At 41.9% G+C, this 23115-nt stretch overlaps 1 protein-coding gene across 1 annotated transcript; it reads left to right on the top strand.

Moving 5' to 3' along the window:
• The first annotated feature begins 9039 nt into the window (after nucleotides 1-9039).
• GPR26 (G protein-coupled receptor 26) lies at nucleotides 9040-22888 on the top strand. The gene is made up of 3 exons (XM_013185778.3): nucleotides 9040-10202; nucleotides 15766-15879; nucleotides 22358-22888. The coding sequence occupies exons 1-3, from the start codon at nucleotides 9535-9537 to the stop codon at nucleotides 22587-22589; spliced, it is 1014 nt and encodes a 337-aa protein (XP_013041232.1). The 5' UTR covers nucleotides 9040-9534; the 3' UTR covers nucleotides 22590-22888.
• The last annotated feature ends 227 nt before the right edge of the window (nucleotides 22889-23115 follow it).

The raw sequence follows: 23115 nt of genomic DNA, 5'->3' as shown, positions 1-23115 counted from the left end.
AATATACAGATAATTTGCTACTGGTGTCACCAAGAATAGATTCTTCATTTTCTTCATCCTTCATTTTCATGGCTGAGACCTAACCTACAAAGGGAGTGTGGATAGGCCAGTTATCCTCTGTCTTTGGGTCATGATGAGACACTGAGAAAAAAGAAAAGGATTTTAAGGTCTTCATCAAGTGATTGACTATTTCCTGAAGAACAGAATAGTCCTTCCAAAAAATGCTAATACATTAAAAGCTTCTTTCATCATTATAAAATTTTGAAGAGGTCTTTTAAACAGTCTAAGATATTATTAATCAGTCAATAGCAGTATCTTTTATTGACTATGCACATAAATACTTATAAGATAAATGAAATTCAAAAAGATGTAATTAAAGAAATTAGCCTGATACAGTTGCCCTATTTCTTAGTAGACGTTAATCTCCCAGAAATTTAAATTAATGCTTGGTTTGTAGCTTTCTGACCCATGCATCTCAATCCCGTACACTGCGGCATTTGTTTGCCCAGAAGAACTCCAAAAGATATTTGCCTAACTTTTCAGCTGTATCTCCATTCAGCTTGCTATGTTGTCAGCACCTTTATTGACCCACATTTTCATTTTGCTTAAATTCACTGTCAGTCCTACAGAACCTTCTGACTTCTCCCCTCTGGTGCCTCTGTGAAGTCTTGTAGGTCAGCAGCGTCTCCTGCCCCCTCAGTCAGGCTGCAGCACATGCACAGATCAGCTAGAGCAACTCAGATGCTTGCCAATTAGTTTTGCATTTGTATTTTTTCTGGAGCATGTGCTGCTCTAGGCCTGAGGAGAGCCACTGCACAGATTTTCAGTGAAATGAAAGCTGTGTCTGCTCCCAGATGTAGAAAGTAACTGATGAAACTACAAATGGGATATCATGGAGATAATGTTCTCTTTGGTGTCAATAAAGATCACAGAATCAGCTTTTACATTTTATTGAGACCTGAAAAATTTGATACAAGAAAGCAAAAATATTTTTCAGACAGGGACCGCTGCTCCATCTTTCTTGATTGCAAAGCAAAATGTCAGCAGAGCTACAGGTGTGGTAATTTCATGTGAGACAGTCCAAGAAACTCCTGGTTGTGGCTGGTGGTCAAATGGTGGTTGGAATTAACACAGAAAACAATCATGTTTAATATTCAACACCCAACACACACACCACTTCCCCCATATCTCCCCCCTTTTGATTGTAAATTTTGACTTAGATTTACACGTTCTAACTAAAAACCTGTAAGCTAACAACATTTTACAATGAAAAGGCTGAATTGATAACAAGAGCGTGCCATATCTCATTAATATTGCTTCCCAAACTACAGGCCTGGAAATAACTTCTCTATTTTAAAAAGTCTGCCTGGGCTTATTGAAGAGATTGCATAATTCCTTCATTACCATGGCAAGCCAGTTAAAGCAATAATTAAAATTAAAATTTAAAAGTCCTCAAAGATAGTGGACCTGTAGAAAAGCTTCCAGTAGTAAGAAGCCTTATAAAACATTATCAATATATCACAAATCCAAGGGGATCACAAACCCAGAAAGAGCTGTTACAGGGAAATATGTTAAGCCTTTAACAGACTGCTTTACAAAGAGTCTTTTAGTCTCTTAAAGACCTAGGAATTGAATGTTACATTCCCTGAATTGAAATGGCATTTATATGCTTTCCAGTATAGTAAAATACTTAAGCAATCAGGTAGAGAATTTGCAGGTGATACACAATTGGTTGACCTCTGAAATCCAGTTACATCACAACGAGGGGTCTAAAGAAAGCTATGTAAAAAATCCATATGATCATGTAAATTACAAATATTTTTGAACCCAAACTCTTCTGCTCAGCCTGAGGCAGAGATCCAAATATACTTCCTTAATAAAGCAGATGAATTTGGTTAGACAATCTCCATACTAACTTTCTCCTATTCAGAACTTGTTAGAAAAAGCAGAAATGTCACTCTGCTCAATAGAACAAGATATAAAATTCATTTACTTCAATCAGAAGGTAACAACACTTGTCACAATGGCCATTTCATGCAAAGAAGTGAATAGATTTGAAAATCCAAGTAGAAATGAAAAAAAATATAAACATACAAACAACAGCAAAAAAATGGAAATATCAAGAGAATGGATAAGTTTCTGAGAGTGGTTTCTCATGTATGACTTTGTATATAGAAATAGGCACTGCCATCTACATATCATTTTTAAAGCCTTCTGTTACCAGCCTCTATTTTTGTCTTTGCTGAGTGAGAAGAGAAGGAGCTGGCCCAGTTTAAAACAAGAGGAAATGAAATACTGCACATCTAAAAAGAGCAAGTGTGACAAAAGTGATTTCTGCTCTGACATTTTGAAGAACTACAGGGTAAAGAGAACCAATTCTGTCTAGAAAAGCATGGGTATGACAAATACCACTTACTTATCAGAACATAGGACTGATGTAAAAGGTAATATTTAGCAAATTCTTTCCTTCAATAAAATTAGGAATGAATTTATTTTACCTGTCCTCATACACCCAAGAACTTTTTGGGTCTTCCAATTCTCAACTGTCTTCTTTCTCTAAATTGTATTCCCTCCATTTCAAATATCTAATGCTTTTCCCATGACAGTTTAAATCCCATGGCTACTGTCACATCATAGGTAGCCTTATGAAAACTGCACAAGAGATCACTCCTAAGCTGAATTAGACCCTCTCCAGCTACATTGCTTATGCAGTTGGACATGGGTTTCTAAATCTTCTCAGACACTTCTGAAGTTATCTGCACAACCACAAACTTCTCAGGGCAAAGCTTTCCTCCTACACATTTATAGATAGAGCTAAGACGAGGTGCCTTTGGGTTTGGTGACATTCCAATTAATTACTCACATAATAAGATGAACACAAGTCTTTAAAGTTAATGATCAAAGACAAAAAAAGGCACGGCTTGTGCCTTAAATAGTCATGATAACAAAACCATACTTGTTAAACAAATCCAGCATAAACCAAGTGATGGCTCTGAATATCTCATCTCACATTGCTGCGTCAGTTCACAAGCCAGCTCTGAGGGAGAGTGCCACAGCCTTGTGGCCAGGCTGCAAAAGGAAAGGACATTGTCACCAGCTGTGACAGCAGAGCTACCGTGTTCTCATTGGCATAGATAGTCTCAATATTTGATATAGTCCTCATTACCTCTCCCCATGGGAGTACTCACGAAGACTCACGGATCCCTGCTTATTCATAATCAGTTTGCTCTCATCCTTATGACAACATGGACAGAAAGACATGAGAGTAACTCAGAGCAGTATTTTTTATTTTTATTTTTTAATTCAGGTGATATTTGATTGACATGTTTTTATGTGAATAGCATCAGAATAGCTATGCAGCTTGCGAATAATGATAGCATAATCTAAGTAGACTTTCAAATGCATGAATTCCTTTTCCCAATTTTCCAAAGGCAATTCTCAGTCACTTGGTGCATGTAGCATCTTGGATCATGATTCAAAAGTTTCCAGAGGCTAGAAATCAGCCTTTCTAGAAATATATTCTGAGGTTTAGGCTGCAGATATGAATTAAAGATAATGAGTGGTAAAAGAGCTGATTGACAGAAAAATTTAATTCCCTTCCCTGAAAACCCTGATATTATTCTAAAGGTTGCAGTATTATGGATGTATTCATTTAATTCTATTTTAAATATTTTTGTTAATTTGTTTGATGTAGTTTTTCAAAATCTCTCAAAGAAAATTATGTTAATTTTCACACTTGTTCTTTTATTCCATTTGCATGTAAGAAAGGGCAATAAAAATGAAATAAAAACAGATTAAGAGTAAAAAGAATCAGAAAACAAAACTAAAAAATCCTCTTAGTTGCTTAAATATATATATAAGTAATTACTCTTTGCTATTAAGTGTATTTTTGTGAGAAATAGAAAGTTCACTTAAGCTCTGTTGACCAAGTTTTTCTTTGAGCTCTCTTTGTTGTCTTTATAGGTAAGTCACGTATAGCAGGTTTATCTATGAATTAGCTCCTTTAGGTGAACACCATTTCCTCTGAAGCTATATGCAGCTCCAACAGGACAAATATAGCTCCACACGAAGGTGAAGTGTGACTCAAGATGTGCATCATTGGTGATATTGTCATTGAGTGATTCCAAAGTATAAATTGTGAAAATGTGCTGGAACATGTCACTTAGCGTTTCACATTTGCAGAAATAACACAGACAGACGAAGTTATGCTCTGACTTGCATGAGGGGACTGAGCTTGCTCATCCACTAATTGGTCCCCAGGAAGAAAGCTCTCACCTTGTTCAGAAGCAGCCCAGAGAAAGGGAGAGCGGTGCCTTCCACCTGTATGCACATCCACCCACCGAAGTCCCTGACTCAAAGGTTCACATGGCTTGCTGCTGCTGCTGAGCTGATTTGATTTCCTTAGCTGCCCTAACAGCCCTTAAAAATCCATCCAACAGGCAGAAGTGCCAGAAGCATCAGCCATCTGCCTGGGGACCTGACATTTCTTTAATTTCATGAAGCAAACTAACAGTGACAACCTGGGCTTGAATAATTCACTAGCAGGGCTTTGGTGAGCAGTGCTGTCGTAGCTGTCATGGCACTCACAGCCACACAGCAAGGAAAATGAAGGTTTCTTTCACTGGTTCCCCAGAGTGGTGGCCTGTGGAAAACCACCTGGCTGGCCAGGAACCCCCAGGTAGCCCCAGCATGATGTGCAGTGTTCTCTGCATGTGACACATGGACCGACCAGAGAGCAAGGAAATATGCAAGAAGCCATCCTACATGATGCTGGTTTTTGTAGCTGGGATGGGTCTGGGTTGAAGATGAGGAAATATTGGTCAGTGAAGTTGATGGAGAATGTGTAACTGTTATGTCTGCACTGCTCCATCTCTTCTGCCAACAAGAAAACTGGCCAAGGATTTGCAAGGAGCTTTGCTGAAGACAAACCAAAATCTGCCCACACACGTACTTAAAGTATTTCCTCGTGCCTTCCCTTTTGGCACCTCTGTCCTGCCATGGATACCAGAGGTTTAGATCACTTTCTGCATGCTGATTCAAAAGTTATGATTTTGCAGACAGAGAGATAAAAGTGTTTCCTGCTGCTTCTGACATTTTCAATGGAGCAATGAACTACCAGTGCCAGCTGCCCCATTAAGTCTGTCTACCGTCCTGACAAAGTATGCAGATATTACACAAGTCATTACTCACATTATATGTGCTATGCATACATGCTGAAATTCTGGCTGTTGAAGTCAGGCTGCTACCATCGATCCAGCAGAAGAATGATTTCATGAGCCATTATCTTACTCATATAAAAACCGATAAGACTTTGCCTCTTACAATGTGATACTTGACCCTCAAACAATCAGAGTAAAGATACTGCTTTTATTCAAGTTCAGGTTAACTGACAATAAAGTGAAAAAATGTCTGCTCTACAGTTCATGAGCAAACTCTCCAAACAGCCTAGAAGCAAAAAGTAAAGGCTGATGGAGGCAAGAGGAAATACCCATGGGCTGTCTGCAGGCATGCTGGCTTCCCAGGGGAAATTGGCTGTCTTTGAGCTGGCTATGATACAGATAAACGAGAAACAATCTCTCCCATGTGTCAATATTCCTATTATTAAAGTCCTGAGAAGTTTGTACACTGTAGATCAAAGGAGGAAGGTGAGAGAGTAGGGGGAAGAAAGTGCAGTGAAAGCATGAAACCGAGATGCCAAAATTTGATAGAGGAAAGTTGGCAAGCTGCAACCTTCAGTCCAAAGAAAATGTATCACTTCTCAAATACATTTTCAGGTTAGATTTTCAAGTAGTTTTCTCAGTGGTGTGAAGCCTTAAACACTAGTTTCCTATGAAATGAGTGGCCTAGATGTTTTAGTTAGGTCATCAACATAGCCTCCTATGCAGTATATATAAGATATAACCTCAAAAATGTTGCTTATCCCAAGTAAGTATTTCATAGTATATAGGGGATGGCATGCGGAGAAAACATTTTTCCTCCATGAACTCCACAGCAGAGACAAACTTTCCATCCATGTGTTGTAGAATTTTTGAAACTGAAAGGTCAGCCCTAAATATTGAAGATCTGGTCAGCTGCATGGTTTGTCCATTGCCAAATATAGACAAAAATGTAATAAAAATTACTAAATTGAGAGTGATAAATTAACCTCTTATCTAGATAAATTTCCTATTGTTGCAATATCCCTCCTGTTTAGTACAATACTAGTACAAATCTTTTCTCAGTCAGGGTAGCCTGGTACGGACATGGTATGTAGGCCGCAAATCCAACAGCCATAGGCTGTTGTAAAAAAATAGCAATAGATTTGTGCAATACTTCTAGAACAAGTCATTTGTGGATAAAATTCATCATTTGATTAAGATAAGGCTTTTGGACTGCCTCAAAGATCAGGTCCTCATTGTGTATGTCCTCCTTGCCTTTGTCCTCATTAGTTTACAATCTATGTGGACAAAGAAAAGGCAAGAGAGGTTTGGTGAAATGTTGGAGGTGACGCAGGACACAAATCTCCTGGTTACCAGCCCAATGCTCTGTCTGCTTGGCTATGCTGCTTCAGAGAGCCACCTCTGCTTTTAATATACAAAATCACAGTAAATGTTGTGTTGTTTTTGTGTTTGGCAGTGGGGCAAATGTCAAAGGAGTACTGAGCATCTAAGTTGAGACCTAATACCTGTCGGAGTTCACCGGTGATAATTGATATTTATTAGCAGTGTTTACTGTTAATTCATAATGCAGCCTGTCCTTGAAATATTACAAACAAAACATGCAGTCCCTGCCGTTAGGAGCTCACAGGCAAGCTGTGCAAAACATTCATCTCCTCTACCATGGTAAAATATGCACAGCATATTCTTTCCTCCTGATTTGTATAAAATGAAGCTATTTGATGGATCCATCATGCTCGCTTAGCTATGCATGATAAATAAATCCAGGAACATTCAGTAAATATCCTCAGCTGCAGGGATTACCAACAAGGGAATCAATTATGTAAAGTATGTGGGTCTTTGGAGTTAGACATACACACCGAGACTCACATCACTCATCAAGAGAAAACTTCAGCTTTCCCCTGAATTCTACAGAGCTTTTTTCACTGGATTGCAGATTTAAGCCCTTTTTAGCTGCTACATTTTTTTTTTCCTGTAAGTAGATGGAGTTTAGCTTTTTCTTTACCCAAAAAACTTGCACAACAAAGAATAGCTTGATAGGAAAAAATTAAGCAATCTGTGAACTGTGAAACGTAGAACTAGGAATGTTTCATCTATTTAGGCTAATAATTACTGAACCATGAGCCAGACTTGCTGCTTGAATTTAGCTTTCCCACACCGATGATGAGTGTTACCTGCATCTTACCAAACTCTGGGCGAAAAGGGGCTGGGTTGAGGGAGGTGGGATTTCAGGTTTCAGAAGGAGCTGAGTCACCATGCAGAGAGAGGGGGTCTCCTCTTGACAGCCCTGCACCTATCTGCTCCTGCATGCTTCTGCACTGCCTCAGAGACAAGACCCAGCAGAGCCAGCCCGTGGTTCTGCCAGCCTCTCCTGGGGAGATAAACTAAGATTTTCTTACATCAGCACCTCCCAACTCATTTGGCCCCTTCCTGAGGATCCACAGCTGCCTTTCACAGCTGAGCCTGAGGCTGAATTTTGTGCCAGGACACCCTGCTCAGGCCACTGCTGCTAGGGTACCTTTTTCAGCCAAGGCTTTTCCTTCCTACCCAGCAAAGAAACTCCCATTTTCTGGGGCTGCACTGCAGTGAGATCTGTACTTTCTCTCTGATCTCCTTAGCATACCTCTCCTAAGAGGGTACAGAGCCCTCTTATCTGAAGAAGCAGACACCTATAGGGTTTTCTCCTGTGGGTTTTGATCAATGTCTCAGGACCAGGCGCTTTATTTGATGTCTCTAATGACAGCCTTCTGACTTACAAAGTGAATTCCTTTCACTCTCAGCCTTTTAAAGCCTCATTTAAGAAGAAATAACCACAGCAGAAAGAGCTGAGTGGAAGCAAAGGGGCCTTCCTGCTAGGTGCAGAGCACTGACACCGTGCACAGTGACAGCTCCACTACTGAGCCCGAGTGTCTGCAAGGCATAGCTGCTGTACATCGAGCGTGCACAGCGCTGGCAAGTGCTGCAAGCACAGGGGAAAAAATCCGCCTAGGCATCTAGCTCTTGCACACGTGCCGAGGCACTTACTGAGCCACAATAACTGTGCTGCGGGGTATCTTTTCCCTCCTCATTGTACAGGGATTAAGGCTTGGCTGCCTTGATGAGAAACTGTCCCAGTTGCTTGCAACCTTTTAGCATTCCTGGTTAAAACTCGTTTAAAGGGACAGCAAAGGCAATCAGAGAACCATTCCCACTCCTTCCTTTAAAGCAAACTTAATTTAAACATGCAATTAAATGCAGTACAGACTTAGCCCTGTTTGCTTTTGCCAAGCCAGGTTTTGCGGCGCTCACCCTGCAGGAGGGAGGCTTTCACTCGGGGAAACCCAGGCTGGGCAAGGGGGGAAAGCACAGCTGAGGGGTGAGACCGGCAGCACCTTGCTGTCTCTGCACCATGACCTCGGACAAGTCACTGTAGCAGTTGTGGGTTCAGTTGCCTTGCTTTCCAAGGAGGAGGGAAGGCAATCATTTTCCTCCTATGCATCGTGGTTGGAGACAGAGGACGGCAAAGTGCTAAACTGGAGCTGTAAAACTGTTCCGGTAGCCTAATGACAGCTCCAGAGGAGTAGCAGAGTACATCCATTTTCCCATCTTTTTGGACCTGGCTAATGAAGGGAAAAGAAAGCCCCTGCCCTAGCAGAGAGCAGGCAGCAACTGTGAAAGTGATGCACTGAAATGCAGGAAACACAGCGGAGTGCAGGAATTCGGTTACATGGCTGTTTGCAAATTAATGGCTAAATCAATTAAATGAAAGCATGGGATTTCTCTTGAGGAAAGTCTAGTCACAATTGCAAGGAGAAGGGGAGGGGTTGTGGAGTGGGGATGACATAATCACGTTTGCGAATCACCAGCAGTGTGCATGCTTTAATCCATTAATGGGGTTTTTATCTGTGATCATAAAAAGCAGGTTACATTCAGCCTGGAAGGGAGTGAGGGTTGGAGGAGAGGGGAGGGCAGAGCAAGAGCAAGAGAGAGAGAGAAAGCAAGAGAGAAAGAGAGCACAATTCACTCGGTGAATTGCTTGCAAGCTTTGGGCTGATAATTAGGGATCTCAGGAGAGCAGTTTCTCAGAATAACCTGCTCGCCTTCAAATGGACCGAGTGGAGACAGTGGTTCAGTCCTGCTGATATTTTTTAAGCCCTCCTCACAGTTTGATGGGCATTCCCAGTGCTTTTGTGCACGTCTCGGAGAGCGTTGACGTGGAAAGGAGCAGCGAGGAGGGGGAGGTTGGAGAAAAAAACTGCGGCTCTTCTAAAAATACGGAGGGCATGCAAGAGTGCGAGCAGGCTGGGGAGGAGGGTGAGGTGAGAGCGCCTCGCGCCATGGTCCCCGGGTGCCGGCGCAGCGCAGTTTCGGAGATGTCCCTCCTGTGACTGGACGCACCATGAGCATCTGGGAGGTGATCCTGGCTTTCGTGGTGGTGGTGCTGATGCTCGTGGCCCTGCTGGCCAACGTGCTGGTGCTGATGTGCTTCCTGTACAGCGCTGACATCCGCAAGCAGGTCCCGGGATTGTTCATCCTCAACCTCACCTTCTGCAACCTGTTGATGACCGTTTCGAACATGCCCCTGACTTTGGCTGGGATCATTTACAAGAGTCAACCAGGAGGAGATCAGATCTGCCACATTGTGGGCTTCCTGGAGACTTTCCTCACCACGAACTCCATGCTGAGCATGGCAGCTTTGAGCATTGACAGGTGGATTGCTGTGGTCTTCCCTCTAAGTTATCACTCCAAAATGAGGTACAGAGATGCTGCTCTCATACTGAGCTACACGTGGTTGCACTCGGTGTCGTTCCCGATAGTGGCAGCTTCTCTCTCCTGGGTGGGTTTCCATCACCTCTATGCCTCCTGCACCCTGTACAACAAGAGACCAGAGGATAGGACACAGTTTGTGATTTTCACTGGGGTCTTTCACACCCTCAGCTTCCTCCTCTCCCTTATAGTCCTGTGTTTCACATATCTAAAAGTGCTGAAGGTGGCACGGTTTCACTGTAAGCGGATTGACGTGATCACTATGCAGACCCTGGTGCTGCTTGTGGACATCCATCCCAGGTAAGGTGCCTGCGAGAGCAGCAGGTGAGACTGTTTGCTGCAGAGAAAGCAAGGACCGGGTTCAGTGTTATGTTAAGTACAGTCTGATCGGTATCACTGCAGGGGATCGGGAGGGGAAGAAAACAAGCATCCTTGCTGGTTTCTGTTCTGCATGTTTCTTTGTACTTGTGCTCATTTTGGGGATTGCAAAAACAACTCTTTGTTATTTTTAGGAGCTTGTTTTGAAAGGGAGAGCAAAGAAACAGGGAGTTTTACCTGGGCATGCATTTCCCTTCGAGGCAATGGTCAGATCACTGCCCCTTGTCTCAGGAGGTGGATTTAGTGACTGACAGATTTGTGGGTTTGGGCACTGTCAGCCCCAAATGCTGCTGGATCTCAGTGAGAGGGGGCACATGTCCCTCCACTTGGAGCTGGAAGGGAAGGGAGGCTGGGGCACTGTGTGCTGCTCCTTTGCCCAGCTGTGTCCGTATCGCTGTGCCCTCCGTAACTTTATCTTTCCTGAAGGCAGAATCATAAGGGAATAGCATCTGCAAAATGTGTATGCTTGAGTGCCTGTATTTAAATCCAGCTGAGAGAGACTTCAGTAACAACGTTAATATGACAAGCGAGGGATGTATAAAGTTCATTGTTAATTAGAGTCCGTAAGCAAGGAAATTGTTAGGAGAAATGTCTCCAGGGGCTGGAATAATAATGGGCTTGAAGGCAAGCACCAAACGGACATGAAAATATGTTGGAAAGCTGTGCAAGAGTCACATCAGAGATTATACACAAACTATAAATCCTGTATGAATAGGATGTGTCTGGATCTGGAAGGGAAGCAGATTTCACAGGAGAAGGGAGGGTGGGAGAGAGCCTTTCCTGGCTTGTTAAGGAGAACTGAGCTGTAAAGCTGAAAGAGAGAAAAACTTGCTGGGTGGAAGCCCCAGAGCAGTGCTGGGCAAGAAGCGGTCCTGGCGAGGAGCTGGGAAGGTGCCTGGTGCACGGGAGTTGGCGTGCAGTGCGAGTGTGCCGTCATTCTGCTCACGAGAAACAGGGAGGGTGAAACAGAGAGGACTGAAGCAGGCATGGCTAGAAGGATGTGGCATCAGGAGCTGAGGATGGAGCACCAGTACCAGCCAGAGTGACCCACCTGGCAATGGTGATTTGAGAAATGAACCCGTGGAGGTGGGGTAGGGTGGAGAGGGATGAGGGCTGATGGATCAGAATATCCTGGTTAGGGCTGAGAGGCTCCCAGGGGCTGGGGCAGATGGGTTAAGAACCAGCTCTGACTGGGACAAGGTGGCAAAGCCAACGGGTGAGCTCTGAGCAAGGGAAAGCAGGGGCACTGGTCATGGTGTGGAGAGAAATGGGCCTGGTTTGCTCAGAGTTTGGCTTAGGGGAGGAGCGTGGCTGGAGGGGGTGATTGGAAAGGAAGGGGTTTGATGGATTTGCCTGGAAAAAAAGGGAGAAAATGGTTTGGCTACGTAGAGTGACAGAGTGGCTGTGAGGGATGCGTGTGCTGCTTGGGAGACAGGCAGAGACTGAATCTTAAAGGTTCAGACTGTCTCTGTCACAGGCTGAAGGGAAGAGAAATGTGTTTCAGCGAAGTGCTGGCAGCTGCCAGCACAGGGAGGTGTCTGATATGGGGGAAGAAATCCTCCTGGAAGAGAGGAAGCCAAGAGCAGATAGAGAGGGCAGCCCCACGTCAGATGTCCCGCTTGCCCCCCCTCGCTGTCCTTTGCTCTGCAGGCTGGAGGCAAACACCAGCTCTCTCCCTCCTCAGCCAGCTGGGAGCTGAGCTTCAGGACTGAGAGCACATGTGGCTGTCCTCAAAATAAGGTCACAGTTTGGGGATTCCTAAGCCCAAGGCAAATAATTCTGAAAGGATCAGGGCAGGCCAGCACTGTGCAGAGGAACAGAAACATTTGCTGAAAGTCCTCCAGGGAAGCTCTCTGATCTGTCTCTTGACCAAGAATGTGGAGCAGGACTTCGGGTGAGTCCTGGTTCTGCTTTTGAGAAACACACGTATAAATCTTCCCTTATCCACCACGTCACACAGAGGAAAAACCAGCCTTCTACCCCACGTGCTCTCTGGCTGCTAAACCGTACCTCGATCCGTCTTGATTTCTGCACAGGCTTTGAGTGGCCTCTCCCAGGGCAGAGCTGCGGACCCACCAGGGCTGTTTGAAATAGCAATCGTTACACCTAATGCTTCGAGTATGGCTGGATTGCACAGAAAAGGGGCAAAAATCTCAGTGGCATTTCTCCTCCTCTGCATTTTCTCTGGCCTGAGTTAACTTGAGGGTGTTCCTGCATTTTGTAATCATGTCACTGAAGGGCAGGTTCAGTGGGGCTGTGGGTGTTAGACCTCCTTTCTTTGGAGGAGACAGAGTTGCACAGCCACTTTGCTGTGTGTAACCTCTATTTACTAACTGCCGTTTAGCTCTTGCACCAGGCTGTTCACTAAGAAATGGGAGTTTTAACTTCTTTAGACTGCAGGGATGAGGGCTGATTTTAACCCATGGTGGTGTTGCCTGAACAGGTGAGAGCTGCTGCAGCTGATAGAGTCAAACCTTGGATTGCCTTCCCGAGAGTGAGAGCTACACAAAGGCTTTTCACAAAGTGATGTTCGTAAAACTCTAACAAAGACATAATTTGAATTATATAAGTGGTATATATAAAGGGATGCATAGCGTTTGCTGTAGCACCTAACTGTATAGACATGGGTGCTGTGAGGTTGCACATGAGGGAACAAAGTTTGTAATCCCAGTTTCAACTACCCTGACGTTTCTGGCTTTTTGCATGGTCTAGTTTCACTGCGGAGAAATGTGTATGGACAATTCTCTGCTCCCTGTGACTCAGAATCCACCCGCAAGGGGGTCTAGCGACAGGCATTGTGACAGATGGCTTTATTACCTGTGATTTGGAAAGACACAAGTGATCTTCTGAAGATCATTTGAGACGAGTACAAAGGAAACCTCTAAATACCACAAAAAAACGTGTGAAAGTTTAGGGCACATGTCCTTTCAAGTTAGCTCAGGCATTTTTACTGGGTACTGCTTTCTCTTGACTTTGTTCCTAGAACAGATATATCGGAGTTACAGTGAGAGGCCTGGGCAAGAATTCATGTAAGTGCTTAACTCATGCATTTCTTGACCCAAATTATCTATACTAACTTTTTGGTGTATTCAGCTCTTAAAGATACTGGATCTTAAGAACCAGTATCTCATAAAGCTTGTTTAGAATACCAAACCTTTGAAGGGATATATCTCAGATTTTCCAGGATATTAAAATCTTTAAATGAAAGCTAAGTCAACTACCCAGTTCTGTTACCAGTGTCACTACTGGAACCTGTGTATATATTTTTATCTTACTGCACACAAGAGCGTACAAAAGCAAAATACCCATCTGAGCACATTCTCTGTATGAAGGATTAGAGATAAAATACCACATCACAAAGGAAGGTATTTATTAGCTACATCTGGAAAGGCTGAACAAAAGCAATTGGTTGAAGTCTTCAGGACTTTTCACATCACACATGAGCTCCAGGAATCACAGACAGCTTTGCATGTGTCAAATAAAATGTGAAGAAATATAACTGGTGAAACTGCTAGAAACAAAAATTATAATGCCCCCCTCCCCCCAACAGCACCCTAATTGAACCTACTTTGGAGATTTCTTCTTCTGTACCAACGTGTTCCTGGGATAACATGAATCTAATAACACGTGTCTTAAGTGAAGTTATTGAACCTCTCAGATCGGCTGTTTGCACTTAAAAATACTCCAGCTCTTGCAGAACTGAAAGCATATCATAGGTTCCCTTGAAAAGGTGGATTTTTTTTTTCTTCTCAGCTGTCACTTCGAGCTGCAAATAACTCAGACATAGAACATGTAATACTTTTAGATGCGTTTTAATTCTACTTAGGCATATTCTTTGCCTAAAGGAAATTCATTATTTTAAGGAGAGCGAACTTTTTCCCCAGTATTTTTTGTTCACTTTGCCATCACTTTGCCAGCTACAACACCGCTCTGAGGGCTCAATAAGACCATAAATAAAATGGATAAAAAGAAACAGTTTTTTTTTTTCTTTAGCCCAATAGAAAGGTAACATAGCAACTACCTGCCACAGAGAGCACCAAAGCACACTGAGATTCTCAGGACACAACACATGCTTAGATGATGATTAGACATTTAGTTACAACAAATAATGTAAGGGTATGATCATAAACCCCATAGCTATTAAAATACATGTGTGGAACTGGGCACTGAGTCATCAATTACAAATTTACAATAAAAGCAGAGGGAGACCAACCCCACGCAGTTACAACGTGCAGCACGTGGGCCAGACCGCTTGCTTCTCCCAAGACACGTGGTTGCTTTGCCCCAAGACCTGTGCAATAAGCTGACACGTAGTGCTGCTATGTGCCTAGAGAGGGATTTTGGCATGCAGATTAGCTTTATTTTTGTCCCTGCCCAAAGGAAGTGTACTGGCTGATGCACTAGTTCAGGTATGGATGGACTCTGGCAGATACAACTAGTGTCTCCCATCCCCACCCAGCCAACCAGTTGCTTGTTCCCATCCCTGGGCTTCACCCAGCCAGCACACAACATGACCAAGCAGGCAGAGGAGAATGGACTTTCATGATATCAGTCTCTCAGCAAGCTGATGTACTAATCTCAGAGGGGTGTCCTTGCAGTGGAAGGGTGGGCTCAGCTTGCAGGTACCAGTGCTCCACAATCCCATTGCCCTGCCTGCACCCTGAGGGGCTTTGCAGCTCTCTGGCACCCTGTTGTGACCACCACCAGGAAGCTCAAATGAGAAAACTCATGTCCTAAAATGCCACAGGTAGGAAAAAGCAGGGCACGACTGATTTCTACATTTGGTCTGAAACAAGGCAGGTGGTTTGAGCTGTGGAGTCAGAACATCACAGTTCTTTGGATTTGCTGTATAATTCCCAGCTTTGCAAAGCACTCAGTCCATGCAGGATCTGTCATAAGATTTATGGCCACACAGTTCACAGCTATGGGATGTAACGATTGCTCTAATGTTGGGCTGAATGTTTAGAGGGTGTTTTTCCTGTTACATTTTTATTATGTTTTGTTGCTTATCTCACTGGGCAGTTTCTCCTGTCTGTGATATTGTCATTTGAATTGCTGTTTCTAGGAAAGTAGCATGCTGCCTACCCCACTCTGGATGTCTTCCAGATCTCTGAATATCATGAGGCAAACTCCAGCCTGCAAACACAGCTTACAGTAATTCAGAAAGGAGTTGCAGCTGAATTCAAGTCTGAATTCCACCAACTTGTCTATATATGAATAGATATAACGGGTGTGTGTAACTGTTTATATACATATAAAGGTATATACATGCATTTCCCCATAATCATTTTTGAAGGGTAAAATCATATAAAGGATTGATACTCGGTATTGTCCTATAGAAACGTGCTATTGTATATATGTGAATACAGCACTTGCTGGAAAGCACTTATTGGAAAGATTGATTTCAATCATTCCAGAAGCATAGCCATTAAAGTCTGCTACCTGATATTATGATTCATGTTCTTGTTTGTGTTGAATGTCACAGTGTAAGAGAGCGTTGTCTGGAAGAACAAAAGAGACGGAGGCAACGAGCAACAAAGAAAATAAGTACCTTTATTGGTACTTTTATACTTTGTTTTGCACCTTATGTTATCACAAGGTAAGTGCAAACCTATGCAGTGAAAAATACTATGGAGATGAACTCAAGTTGGAAAAGCAGTGCACTCTGAACTAGAAATTGATTCTAGTCTCCTGTGAAAATTCTGTGCAGCATTTCCACTCCTATGAGAGGCTGTATTTACTGAGCTAACAAAACCATATAGAATACCATAGCACATATCTGATCTAATCCTGCTGCAACCTGTGGGCCAAACCCTGTTTGGTCAGCCAAGTCAATGTGTTGGTCTCATGGGAGTGATTTAGGAGTTCAGCCCACAGAGGCCGATAGATGTAGTTATTTTTTGAGACCAACAACTCTCCTACTCCTCAGATTGCCTTGGTAGCCCAAGGGGGTGATCCACAGGATAAGACACTTGTCTGAATAGGTCAGGATGTAAGAGCCTGCTCAAACAAGATCCAGCTGAGGTGAGAACATGGCTCACAGACAACCCATAGCTTTTTTTTTTTTTTTTGGACTGAGTTCTTGGTCATATGCATCAAATATCAAAGTTGTCCTGGCTTACAGCAAAAAAAGTTCTTGTGATTTATGGTCAGATGTCCTTATTTATCTACTAGCTTATCTTTGGAAATGGTTCCTGTGGGAAGCACCAAAGTACTCCTCTGAAACAAAAATATGAAAAAGGGTGTATATCTGGAGAAGTGTTATCAAGTTATTAGAAAGAAATTTACAACTTGTGCTTATTAAGACCCTGGAAAAACTGAAATACTGTTTTGAAAAACAGAGATAGAAAAAAGTATTTCTGAAACATCACCTATTTAGATATTATTGGACAGAAATTTTTGGGGCTGACTTCAGTCAAATTCAGGCTCACCAAAAAAAAAAAAAAAGTAATACAACCCAAATCCTTGAAAAAGCTGAATTAAGACTCAGTGTAAGTGGGCACATAGCAAAACCAAATTTTCCATCTCATTATAATATCCTGATTTTCTATTTCTAACAAAACAATTCACAAAAGGTCGTTGTCTCTGTAGAAAGGCAAACCAGCACATGACAGTAATTTTATGTTCATGATAATAATAACTAATTTATTTGTATTAAATAATTTGTAAAAATGTTGCAAATACATTTATAGCAGTTATATTTTTCTGTACTTCTGCTTAATAGTGGCAAGAAGACACTCCATGCTCTGTGCACTAAAATTGCATGAAAATATTTATAATAATAATGGGCACTTAGTCTTAATTCTCAGGCTATAAGATATTAGAGTATTTGTCATTGCAAGTAGTTAAGTTTAATTTTATATTGGGTCTTTGAACTTAATGAGAATCATCGCAGTCATCACATAGCTTGCGGCTCAGTCCTGAGTGACAGCGAGTGCTTGAGCCAGGGCTGTCAGAAGTATTTCTGTGCTCTTCACATCTCAATCCAGCATTCAGGCACCATCTGCCCCCTTACTCTTAGTTCTGAGTCATCCTAATATGTGTCCTCATAGTTATAAAGCACAGATGGATTAAAAAACTCCTGAACCTACCTGTTTTAATCCTTACAAGGCTCACTTAAACGTTCACACAAGTCTGCATTCAGTCCGTTAAAGACTAATAGCTTTTCCATGGGCAGCGACTTCAAGAGTTAAGATATAAGGTCGGAAATGCACAAAGATGCTTTTCAATGAAGGATGAGGCTTGTGCAATGGTCAGACGTAAGAAGTAAGAGCTATCACTTTCTTGGCCTTTTCATCTCTGATCTAAAGGAATTACTGCACAACAGGCTACATGGAATTCCCTGTTTAGCTACCTGAATCCCCCCCAGGACCTCGCTGGACACTGCACTGCACAGATGGGTATTCGAGGATGTGCGTTACTGTGCTTCCCTGTGCCTCCTGTGTATTGCTGAAATGCAGAAGTCAGGGGAAGAAGAGGTTTCATTACGCAAGGAAGTATTATTTTCTGGACTATGTCCAGAGTGTTTTGCACTTCACAAGACAGAGGCAATCAATCACTTTTCAAGGCAGCAAGCAGAAGATAACTGAAGTGTATTGTTCAGCACTACTTGTAGACAGCAGGTTCTAATTGGCAGAACACTTTAAACATGCTCTGAAGTACTTTATGAATTAAGGCCTCAAAACAGCTAATCACCAGGTTTCACTATAACAACTTCTTTCTGCTTCCCCACTAAAAACTACCAGCTGCAGTCCCGCGAGCCAACGAGGAAGCCATGCCTATGGCCCCAGTCAGACAAATTCCTCTCTGGGTCAGAGTTTTTCAGATTACATTAAGGTGAAAATCAGATTAGCTACCCCTTTTATCAAGAAAACACCCTTTTAATTAGTTCAGTGGCTGACCTTAAGTAGTATATCTACACAACCCCATTCTTCTTGATTCCACGTTCCAAAGTAGTAGTATGACAGATGTATCACCCCGTATTGTATATTTATAGGCATAGCTTGTTGCTTGGTTTGGAAAAATGCTATTAATACACATCTCAACTTTTTGCTATATTTATCATTATGTGATTGAACAATATTGTTCAAAACCTGTTTTCTCTAAGGAGCTTTTTCATAAGAAAGATTAAAATAAGTCATACCAATTTCTAATATTCATGTCCAACTCCAGGCATTTCAGACAAACACAGAACTTTGCTCACGTAATTTAATAAGTGCTGTCTATGTGTGAGGAAATTGGCCCTAAATTAAAAATCCTGAAATAATATCAGAAAGAAGTTTGCAGTCCCAAGCCCTCAGGTTAAGGAGGAGGATCGAATTTCTTTTGTATCATCTCTGGGGAACAAGGGATAAACAAACCATGTTTTTTACACTGGTTGACTGCCCTCTTCATACAAATCCTGCTTGGACAGACAGACAAGCAAGCCCACAGAGGAATTCTGAGTTATGTTCTTGCTCATCTGTGCATATTAAATGCATGCATTTCCTATGCAATCTTAGGTTGACATATTCAAAGGCAGTGGCCTTGTAGGCTCCCTCAAGAGCTACAGCTGACATGAGGTAAAGAGATTTTCGTCCTGCATGAGAAATCTGCTGGCACAAGCTGGCTAACACTGCTCCCTATCATCACATCTCTGCTGCCAGGTGGTTCCCACAGCTCTGGGGAGCAGCAATGACTAAGAGCAACAGTGTGCAAGAGCTGAAGGTCCACAAGTCATGCTGCTTCCTTAACAGAAGCTGCCTGATTGCAATATATGCACCACTTAACAGGCAAAACTGGCTAGGCTTTTTCCACTAGCAAGACAGGATACATAAGATTCAGTCTACCAAGCAATAAAGTAAAATAAGCATAAAAATCAAACTAAAACTGACGTTCGGCTTATTCATATCATTAACACAAAATGACTAAGGTCAGATTCTGTTACTATGGGACTTCTGTGAAAACAAAAACAAAAACAAAACAAAAAACAGAATTAGTAACAAATATAAATGTTAGAAGCGTATGCTTAATGAGTTGATATAACTTCCCCAACTTGGACCAAAAGAATGAATTTCTTCTGAGAAGATCAATTCATCTACCAGCTCCAAAATGAAGTGTGATTTGTTTCACTCCTAAACAACCAGACATTTTAACTTGTTTGAGGCTCTCTGGCCTGTTCAGAGTTTTCTCTGTAACTCAGTTAATTTCTCAAGTTTAGGCAATGCACAAGAGAGATGCTGGCATTATACTAGCCAGCTGGACCTATACACATTCAGTAAAATATTTTACTAAAATGATTAACTGCACATGTTTATAAAACATTTTCATTGTTTATTTCACTGCATAAGAGATCAAAGTCTTACACTTCAAGGTAACATTCTTGTTTGTTTACTGAAAGTGAAATAAAATATTTGGATAGCCACTTGACACCAAGTGCTCTACAGAAATACATTTCTAAAATATTGACAGTATCACAGCAAAACAGTTAATAGCTTTGAAGTACAGGTATTATCAGACAGTAAAAGAGTGGCTTATGAAAGCAAGTTGGGGAATTATGTAGATAATACTGTAGAATTTAATTTACAGGTTGCACTGAAATATTAATGCTCCTTCACTGAAAATATCTTCCTGGCTGAGATGCTTCATGAAACCCTTTCAAAGGCAATAAGTTATATGACAGTCTTTGCAAGAATGACATTTAATTGTTCCTACATGAAATGGAATTGCACTTCTTGGGGGCAGTCTGCATTTGTTTGTTGCTAGATACCTTAGAATAGCTTGGGATAAAAGGGACCTTAAAGACCACCCAATTCCAGTTCCCTTACCATGGTCAGGGATGCCACCCACTAGACCAGGTTGCCCAAAACCCCATCCAGCCTGGCCTTGAACACCTCCAGGGATGGGGCATCCACAGCTTCTCTGGACAACCTGTGCCAGTGCCTCACCACCATCATAGTAAAGGATTTCTTCCTAACATCTAATCTAACTCTTCCCTCTTTTAGTTTAAAACCATTCCCCCTTGTCATATCGTTATCTGCTCCAGTATATCTGCAAATATACTATCAAAAATAACACGCAGAAAATGCAAAATATAAAAATATCAAGGACACTTAAGGAAATAATTTGAGAAAATATTAAAGATTCTATTGATAAAAGTGTAGGCTTTTTAATTGATCAGTCACTGAAGGTAGAATTAGTAGGTCTAGGCTTACAACCCTCAAGTGCCTATTTGATATATTTAGATGGAGATTGCTAACAACTCATGGAACTGAGTGACAGCAGCTGAGAAATTTGTCATACCTTGGTCATTCAAGGCATCCACTGAATTTAATTAAGCTTAATCAAATTCACATTCATAAAACATTTAACAAAGTAAATCAACAGGACTTAATTCAACACAGTAAAATTCAAAATGCAAAGAAGAAGCCATCAAATATGTGAGGAACAGAAAGAAGGATGGCTCAATGTAGATTACAAAGTAAATATGAACCAGTAGATGATTAATTTCCAAACAGTCAAATCTCATTTTAAGCATATTAACACGGGTGTCTTAGCTACATTTTGTTAAACAGGTGAATATACACCAGAACAGACCCCCAGCAGCTTGAGTAGAAGAAAATTATGTCTGAATTTGGATCCTACTTTGTATGAAGGACATCAGCCAGGAGTTACAAGGAGAGGCTGGAGGATCAGCATTTAGTTAGTCAAGACGAAAGGAGAGAAATGGTACAGGTGGCCATTTGGTATCTCAGAGTAGCTTACAGTGATCAGCTGAGCCAAACAGCACCAGTGGAATGGCAAGAGCAGTTCAAGTATTTTCATATCATATAGTCTAGTCACCTCAAATGTCTCACGTGGCTGTAAGCCCATAACTTGATAGTTATTTGAGTTCCTCTTTTCACATACATAATACTTTCAGCCTTTGTCTCCACTGGAGTTCGCATGATCTCCCTGGAGAATAGCACATGAGCAGATGTAGAACATTTCTGGAATGGCTGTTCATCTCAGTAAAATGTATAAAGAATCTGAAAATAATTTGTTCTTTGATAATAGGACACATTAATGTAAAGATGTTATTTGTGACAGGATGATACTTCTGCTTAAAACTTGATAGTTATCAGTGACTGTTTAATTATTTGACAGTGAAATTAAGAGAGTATAAAATGAATTGTCAAACCTTGACTTCAGTTAATGTCCTCATGTCATGTTTCCATCAAATTATTCATTTAATATAGCTTGGGCTTCCATGGCATGTCATTGAAATGTATGCAAATGGATACTAAACAGGTTCTCAGAAGCCATTTCAAAATGAAAAAGAAGAGGTCCTTATAGGTAAGAATTTGCAAGAGCAGATGTAGTTCTTATAACAGTACCCCTGAGTATTGGGATGTTTTGAGCACTACTGACATACTGAAGTGGAAGGTTTGCTTTACAAAGTTCACTTAAACTATAAATTGCTTTGCCTGACTTTCTATCCCAGAGTGCATCTGATGCTATTTTTATACACATTGTTTTTCTACAACAAAACACACAAGTTTATATTGGGTAATGTCAGCACCCCTAAAAGCATCACTGAACAAATGAACCCCACTTCTAATCAAAGCGAAGTGCAAAATGATCAAATTGCTAGCATTGAAATTAGAATCTCAGAATTAGAATTACTAATACCACATCACTGACTAAAGCCCCGTCACTGGCTGCAGGCCCATAGTGCTAAGCCCACCACAAATACTTGAGAAGAAAGTGTTTTAGCCAGGGAATTTGCAGTGTAGGCATACCAGAATGGAGAGAAAAGACAGAAGCTCCTAGTCAGTGATGCAACAAATTCAAGCTCTTTAGTCCCACTTTCATGCTCAAACAACTGGACCACACCATCTGCCAGTGCTATTTTAAACAACAAAATGTATGGAAAGTTGTTAGTCTCTAAAGGTGTATTCCAATGATAAATAAATAGGCTCTTTTGAAGTCTGCATCATATCCTGCTGGGTGGGGGAGGAATGCAAGGGTGAGTGATGGGTGTCATTAGTTTATAGCTATGCTGTTACCTCATCCATTTAATGTGGATATTCACTCTCTCAACCTTCCTGTTTCCACAGGCTTGTTGAATTGTCCTCTGTGGTCCCCATCAGTTCTCACTGGGGAATCATTTCCAAGTGCTTAGCTTACAGCAAAGTTGTTTCTGACCCTTTTGTGTACTCTTTGCTACGGAATCAGTACAAGAAGACGTGGAAGGACATGATAAACAAGATCCTCAAAAGAAGCTCCATCAACTCCTCTGCCCTCACGAGTGAGTCGCACAACCAGAATATATTGCAACTGAACGAATGAGGAGCCTGGTATGGGATCTTCAAGAACCATAAAGTGATATATGGGAAACAAGAGTAACTGGCCTAACCCTAGTAGCTATCCTCAGCTGTCAAGGTTTCAGGAGGCTGCCACAGAGGCTGGTTGAAGCCCAGCCCCTGTAACACCTAAGGGAGGCAGGCTACTTGGTGCCTCCTGCCCCCAACTACAAGCGTGCTATTGATACATGGTCCTGCAGGTTTTGCGGGTACAAATCTCCCATTGATTTTCATCAGCAGTTACACATACATACAGGGTGAAAAACTGGTCTTTCATGGAAGGGCTTATGAGAGTAGAGGAAGCAGACTGGTGTGTTCAAGAGATCATTTCAGAAAAGCCACACAGGAATGTGTGTGTGGTGTTTTTCATGGGCTGCAGGTAAGGCTCACTCCAATCTAGCTGACAATCTGGCTTTACTAAAACAACCCCAGTCTAGTTGCTTCAGGATGTTCCCCATAGAAAGCTCTTAAAAAGCTTAATAGCAAAATCTTTACCTGGATACTCATACAGT

Source organism: Anser cygnoides, chromosome 7, assembly GCF_040182565.1.
Source record: "Anser cygnoides isolate HZ-2024a breed goose chromosome 7, Taihu_goose_T2T_genome, whole genome shotgun sequence".
Classification (NCBI taxonomy): domain Eukaryota; kingdom Metazoa; phylum Chordata; class Aves; order Anseriformes; family Anatidae; genus Anser; species Anser cygnoides.
This window is presented reverse-complemented; position numbering and strand designations above follow the sequence as displayed.

Excerpts from the sequence above, each read along its gene's own strand:
- GPR26 (XM_013185778.3), top strand. The coding sequence starts at position 9,535 with ATGAGCATCTGGGAGGTGATCCTGGCTTTCGTGGTGGTGGTGCTGATG. Across the intron at positions 10,203-15,765 it reads CTTGTGGACATCCATCCCAG|TGTAAGAGAGCGTTGTCTGG; the intron begins GTAAGGTGCCTG and ends TGAATGTCACAG. Across the intron at positions 15,880-22,357 it reads GCACCTTATGTTATCACAAG|GCTTGTTGAATTGTCCTCTG; the intron begins GTAAGTGCAAAC and ends CTGTTTCCACAG.